Source organism: Mirounga angustirostris, unplaced genomic scaffold (assembly GCF_029215605.1).
Source record: "Mirounga angustirostris isolate CCGP_5_RB_7025 unplaced genomic scaffold, mMirAng1.0.hap1 SCAF_9, whole genome shotgun sequence".
In the NCBI taxonomy this organism is placed as follows: domain Eukaryota; kingdom Metazoa; phylum Chordata; class Mammalia; order Carnivora; family Phocidae; genus Mirounga; species Mirounga angustirostris.
This window is the reverse complement of record NW_026991717.1, coordinates 142183573-142189653: the sequence shown is the minus strand read 5'-3', so window position 1 is coordinate 142189653 and position 6081 is coordinate 142183573. Positions and strand designations below refer to the sequence as shown.

General features: G+C 49.3%; 2 protein-coding genes across 6 annotated transcripts in view; one reads left to right on the top strand and one right to left on the bottom strand.

The window, feature by feature from the left end:
- Positions 1–6081, bottom strand: part of TRMT61A (tRNA methyltransferase 61A) — a 36105-nt gene that overhangs the window by 5587 nt on the left and 24437 nt on the right. The window lies entirely within an intron of this gene.
- BAG5 (BAG cochaperone 5) lies at positions 24–5840 on the top strand. 5 transcript variants are annotated; one of them, XM_045901586.3, is made up of 3 exons: positions 401–636; positions 1305–1386; positions 1576–5840. In XM_045901586.3, the coding sequence occupies exon 3, from the start codon at positions 1604–1606 to the stop codon at positions 2948–2950; it is 1347 nt and encodes a 448-aa protein (XP_045757542.1). In that variant the 5' UTR covers positions 401–636; positions 1305–1386; positions 1576–1603; the 3' UTR covers positions 2951–5840. The 5 variants fall into 5 exon arrangements, with proteins under 5 accessions (XP_045757541.1, XP_045757543.1, XP_045757542.1 ...); XM_045901585.3 differs by lacking the exons at positions 401–636; positions 1305–1386 and adding an exon at positions 24–218; XM_045901587.3 differs by lacking the exons at positions 401–636; positions 1305–1386 and adding an exon at positions 274–394.

Below are 6081 nucleotides of genomic sequence, written 5' to 3'. Positions count from 1 at the left end.
TCGCGGGCACGCGGCGCGGCGTCGGGGATCCGGCGGCCGCTCCTGGGTCGCGGGCCGTTCCGGCCGCCGTGCCAGGCGGTGGTGGCGGCGGCGGCGCGGGCGCGGCGCGGCGCGGCGCCGGAGGGCGTTTTCCCAGGGCGCGGGCTGTTCGGCCCGGGGCGGGGCCGCGGAGCCGCCGGACGTCGGAGGCGGGGCGCGCCATGGCGCGGGAGGCCCAGGTGAGCGCCGAGCGGCGGCTGGAGGGCCCGCGAGCCGCCCCTGCGCCGGCGCGGCCCTGCTCCCGCGCGCCCGGGCCTCGGCCCGCGCGCCCTGCTCCCGGGGCTCCCAACCCCGCCCGGGGGCTCGGCGGCGCGGCCGAGCGCGGGCGCCGCCTCCCCGCGCGGGCCATTGTGAGGTCAGGGCCGGCGGGCGCGTCGGGGGTCCGGGCGAGACGCCCGGAGCGGCCGCTGCGGCCAGTAGCTGCCGCGCCACCGCCGGCCCCTTCACCGGCCGCCCGGTTCAGACCTAGCCGGCAGGGGTGAGAGGGATGCAGCTAGGGGCCCAGCTCCGGTGCCGCACCCCGTAAAGGGCTGACCTTCCACCTCGCCACCTCACCCCCGGGGAACCAAGACCCAACCAGCCTAGACCTCTTTCTGGGTAAAGGGCCGGCGGGGAGGGGCGAGAAGGGGCGAGAAGCGGGCAGCTGCCTCCGAGCGCCTCCAGGGGCACGTTCCCGGCCCGGACACCCACAAGGATTGGTGTCAGCTGCTCGTCCGGCCTCCTCCGTGAGCCGGCTGGTGGAAACTCAAGAGCACGGGGGGCAAACGTGTTAAGCCATTCGGACTCTCAGTGGGAGGCTAATGAGCGAACTGTTCAGAGTTGTCGCATTTGGGGGCGGGGGGGGGCATGATGGGGCCTGGGGAGGTACTGGCCCTCCAGAGGCCGGGCGGTGCTTTTAACACAGTGCCGGTTCACCTTTCCTTTCCTGCGGAGGGAAGATTCGCGAGGTACTCAGAGGGGCCGGGGGAAACAGGGTAGCTTTGAAGAAGCGTGTGAAGGGTGGAGAGGACCGCAGAAGCGGGACTTTCGGGGGTGACTGGGATCCCCTGCGGTTTGTTTCACTTAGAGTTACGTTTTCTGGAAACTAGGTACAGCTCTCGGGCCAGAGGGGTGCTGGGATGGCACTGTTACCTTTGAAGGTTAAACGAGCTACTGTTGCCAACAACCAGGGCCAGTGTTAATATTACATAAGATACTTGTGCTGTCTCCAAGCTGGTAGTTGACCTCGGGCGGCACGTGTAAAGACCTATGCTACTGTCTTCCAGCTGTGGACACTGGAAATCCACAGGCTCAGAGCTCCAGCTCATTCCCCACTGCAGCCTCCTGTCTTCTTAATCACTGCTTTGTGTAAGTGATTTTCAGGAAAGTGGATTAGTCACACTCTGTACTTGAGTATGACTGTTGTTTAGATCACAGTAATGATGGGCCCTTTTTCTTGAATGTATCTTTTTAAAATGAGAATTTCAGAATAAATGAATATGCGATTACCTTTCTGTAGAGACTTTGTGTAATTCGGCCTTCTTGTCATTTTTTTAGTGCTTGTAAAACCGAACACAACAAAAGTATGGATATGGGAAACCAACATCCTTCTATCAGTAGGCTTCAGGAAATCCAAAAGGAAGTAAAAAGTATAGAACAGCAAGTAATTGGCTTCAGTGGTCTGTCAGATGACAAGAATTACAAGAAACTGGAGAGGTTTCTAACGAAACAGCTTTTTGAAATAGACTCTGTAGATACTGAAGGAAAAGGAGATATTCAGCAAGCGAGGAAGAGGGCGGCACAAGAGACAGAGCGTCTTCTCAAAGAGTTGGAGCAGAATGCAAACCACCCACACCGGATTGAAATACAGAACATCTTTAAAGAAGCCCAGTCCCTGGTGAAAGAGAAGATTGTGCCATTTTATAGTGGGGGCAACTGTGTAACTGATGAATTTGAAGAAGGCATCCAGGATATCATCCTGAGGCTGACACATGTCAAAACCGGAGGGAAGGTCTCCTTGCGGAAAGCGAGGTATCACACTTTAACCAAAATCTGTGCGGTGCAAGAGATCATCGAAGACTGCATGAAAAAGCAGCCTTCTCTGCCGCTTTCTGAGGATGTGCATCCCTCAGTGGCCAAAATCAACTCGGTGATGTGTGAGGTGAACAAGGCCAGGGGCACTCTGATCGCACTTCTGATGGGAGTGAACAATAATAATGAGACTTGCAGGCACTTATCCTGTGTGCTCTCGGGCCTGATTGCGGATCTGGATGCTCTGGATGTGTGCGGGCGTACGGAAATCAGAAATTATCGGCGGGAGGTTGTGGAAGATATCAACAAATTATTGAAATATTTGGATTTGGAAGAGGAAGCAGATACTACTTATGCATTTGACCTGGGACAGAATCATTCTATTTTAAAAATAGAAAAGGTCCTCAAGAGAATGAGAGAAATAAAAAATGAACTTCTTCAAGCACAAAATCCTCCTGAATTATACCTGAGCTCCAAAACAGAATTGCAGGGTCTGATTGGACAGTTGGATGAGATCAGTCTCGAGAAGAACCCTTGTATCCGGGAAGCTCGGAGAAGAGCAGTGATTGAGGTGCAAACCCTGATAACCTACATTGACTTGAAGGAGGCCCTGGAGAAGAGGAAGGCGTTTGCTTGTGAGGAGCACCCGTCCCATAAAGCGGTCTGGAGCATCCTTGGAAACTTGGCCGAGATCCAGGGGGAAGTTCTTTCATTTGATGGGAACCGAACTGATAAGAACTACATCAGGCTGGAAGAGCTGCTCACCAAGCAGCTGCTGGCCCTGGATGCTGTCGACCCACAAGGAGAAGAGAAGTGTAAGGCTGCCAGGAAACAGGCGGTGAAGCTCGCCCAGAACATCCTCAGCTATCTCGACTTGAAATCCGATGAATGGGAGTACTAAACACTACCCATCTCACGGTTGATACTTCTTGTTTTGCACTTTATATATACTTCTATGTATTTATAGAGAGCTTTCAGTTCGTTGAGCCTAAATGTGATTTATACATGCAGATTTCAATCTCCATTTTTATGATTTAAGCAAATTATATTCAGTATCTCTGCTGTTTTTGATGTTGCCAAACAACTGTCATTACAGCATGTTAACTTTTCCATTTGGATCATTATCTGTATGTTGTGGTGTGGTTTTGGGGGGTTTTTTTAAATCAGAAAGTGGAATGGGCAGCTTTTGTCATTCTTAAGTGGGTTGTGCAAGCATTGAAATGCAGATCTTTCGGGATCTACATACAGACATAACCTGGTAAAATACTAGAACAATTATGAGAAAGGGGGAAATTTTTGGTTAGGTGGAAGTAAGGTCCAAACACAAAAGCAAACAATGATATGTTCTATTATGCTACTTAAAGCAGAAGGGTTTGGGTTTTTTTTTCTTTGTTTCTAAGGCCTGATTGGTCCAACCCAAGTTAATAGGGTAGGGGTGTTTTTGTTTTCAGATTTTCTGTTTTTTTCATAAGCATTTTTGTTTGGAAAATGGTGTCTGTATTTTCCCCCATACTCTTCATTTAGAGGGGAAAATCTTACTTTCATGTGCAACAGAAAATTATGAAAATAGCAAAAAAACCTTTGAGGCTGCACTGAAGGGATAAAACACCAACTAATTACCTTCAAGATTTTGTTGTAAAGTCTGAATTTACAATTTTCCGTAGTCATCAGTAAGGATGGGAACATTTAAGCGAAGTTAGGAGATCTTTTTTAAAAAAAAAAAAAGGAAATACCCATCTCTGGGGCAAGATCATGAAAGCTGGAGATTAGTTACCGATGTCAGGTTGTGCTAAACCTAAGCGGACTTGTCTGAGTGTAGCATGTCCCGGGCTGCTTTTTTTCAAGGCTGCATCACGGACAAACTCCTTGCACACACCCACTGCCGTTTTGTGGCTGCGGCGAGCAGAATCCGCCAGTGGTTCTGCAGGACCAGACCTTGCTCGCTTGTCCGAGGAGGTGAGCTGCTCCTAGCGTCTGAACACCTCACACGCTGGGACTGAGCAGTGAAAGCAGCTCTAAGCATCTGCCGGGCTCCGTAGCTCACGTCCCTGGCACGTGGAGGTGTCTCTAGGGCCAGAAAGAGCCAGTAAGCTCTGTCTGTGCGTGGTGGTTTTCCTTCTGCTAAAGGGTATACAGATTTCTGTACGTGCTTCCTGAGGGTCCAGTTCTATGGCTGCCAGTTGATGGGAACAAAAGAATTTCCCCAAGTTCTGAAGTGCCTTGATAACGTGTTGGCCCCAGCATGATGACGAACAGACTTTCTGTTGTCACCTTTCACACAATAACCCTACTAGAGTATGGCTTTGGACTCTGGTAGTCTGTAATGTTCTTTCAGAGATAATGATTTGGTGACTATGTAGGCAGCTAAAAATAAGGGATAAGGGAATAGCCCTAAATACCGAAGAGATGATAAAAGTGTGGCCCTCAAGAGACTTCTGCTTTGTCTCAGCATTGCCCGAGTCGAAAGGCATTTGCGTCCTTGGGCCTTGAGCCCCTCCTGGGTGCGCATCCAGCCCCTGGTGCCGGCAGGTCCCAGGGCAGGTCACTGGGAGCTCATTTTGGCCGAAGTCCTTTTAGGACTGCTATTCTGTATCATCATTTTCAGATGCTCTTAAAAGGAGTTTTTAAACTGAAGTGCTGCCTCAGTTTACCCCCCTGGGAAATCAAGGCTTCCTCTCAAGCACTTGAGGCATGTCCTGCCCCAGGCTCTACATCATTTTCAATGTCAGATTTGAAGGTTAAATGTCAGCATTTCCTTTAAAAGTATCCATTGTTCTTCCAAAAGGGACCTGCCTGTACTGTTCATTTCAAACAAGGTGTTCTGTAGCTTTTCTAGAGATGGCTCGTGCCGCTCAGCTCTGAGCGCTGCCTGTAAGTGGAGGGAAGTCTCAAGAGCCGTTGCGGATTTCTCGCGTGGGTTCTTTTTGGTCATCGAGATGATCAGATCATCCTCAAGTGACTTAAGGCGTGGCGTCTCCTGTCCAACCTGTCCTAGTTCCTTGCACCTGATGACTTTCCCATAAGGAACCCTAGTGACATGGGATTTAGCTTTTCTTGTCCCCGGTTGGGAGCTGTGTTCATAGGAGCTGCCTCATGTAACTTTAAATTGGGCTCATGACACTGTATTGTATTTTTATGATCTTACATGAAGAGAACCTGTAATGGAAGTAAAACCTACCCCCAAAAAAATGTTTGGCCTTGGGTCTGCATTAAACGGTATAATCCATGTTCATGCAAAAACTGGCTGGGAATGTTTGCTTTCTTTACCTCACATGCAGACAGCTTTGCTTTCAGGTCAGCCTTTACCCAAATTAGACTAAAGTCAGTCGACCTCTAATGAAGTAGTTATGAAAAGTAACGTAGTGAATAAGTCTCCTAAGTACAGTGGGATGCTTTGTTTTGCTACAATGCCTTGGTATAGTGTATGTGATACAAGTTCGTATGTGTGAGATGCTTAACCAGTGTTGCTCATTTGTTTTACTTTGCCATTTTTTATCTGGTTTTTGAAGGTCTAAGCTTATCCTGGATGTACAGGTTATTTTTAAGCAAAGCTTTTCAGCTTCTAACATGTCTAGTATTTTTCTAAGAATAATTGGAGAAATATTTGCCATTGATTTTGATGTACAATACAGATGTGTTCCTCCAGTGTGTTGGTTCCTGTCCCCACTCTATTCATTGTATGACTATTGTAATCGTATGTCTGAAATAATTCAGTATTTTGAGATATTAGTATACCCTTAATTATTAATGCAATAAAAATCTCTTAGCTTATTTTTGCAGTGGAGAAAGGATGTGAGTCTGAGCTGTGAGTTCTGTTCTGATTCACCTTCATATACTGTCCAACCCGGGTGAGGAATGATGTCTTGGCAGAGTGGGCCCGGCATGGGGAAGGTGGGCTTTGTAGGTCCAGTTGGTGGTAATGACCTAAGGAGGTGGCCAGGTGAGCACAGACCAGGGTCCCGTGGCAGGTGAAGGGGTAACCGTTCCATGTAAGCAAACCCAGAAGTGTGGGGACCAGAGAATGGCCCAGGG

Coding starts and splice junctions, on each gene's coding strand:
- BAG5 (XM_045901583.3), top strand. CDS start 886: ATGATGGGGCCTGGGGAGGTACTGGCCCTCCAGAGGCCGGGCGGTGCT. Junction 987..1,575: donor GCGGAGGGAAGATTCGCGAG/GTACTCAGAGGG, acceptor TCATTTTTTTAG/TGCTTGTAAAACCGAACACA.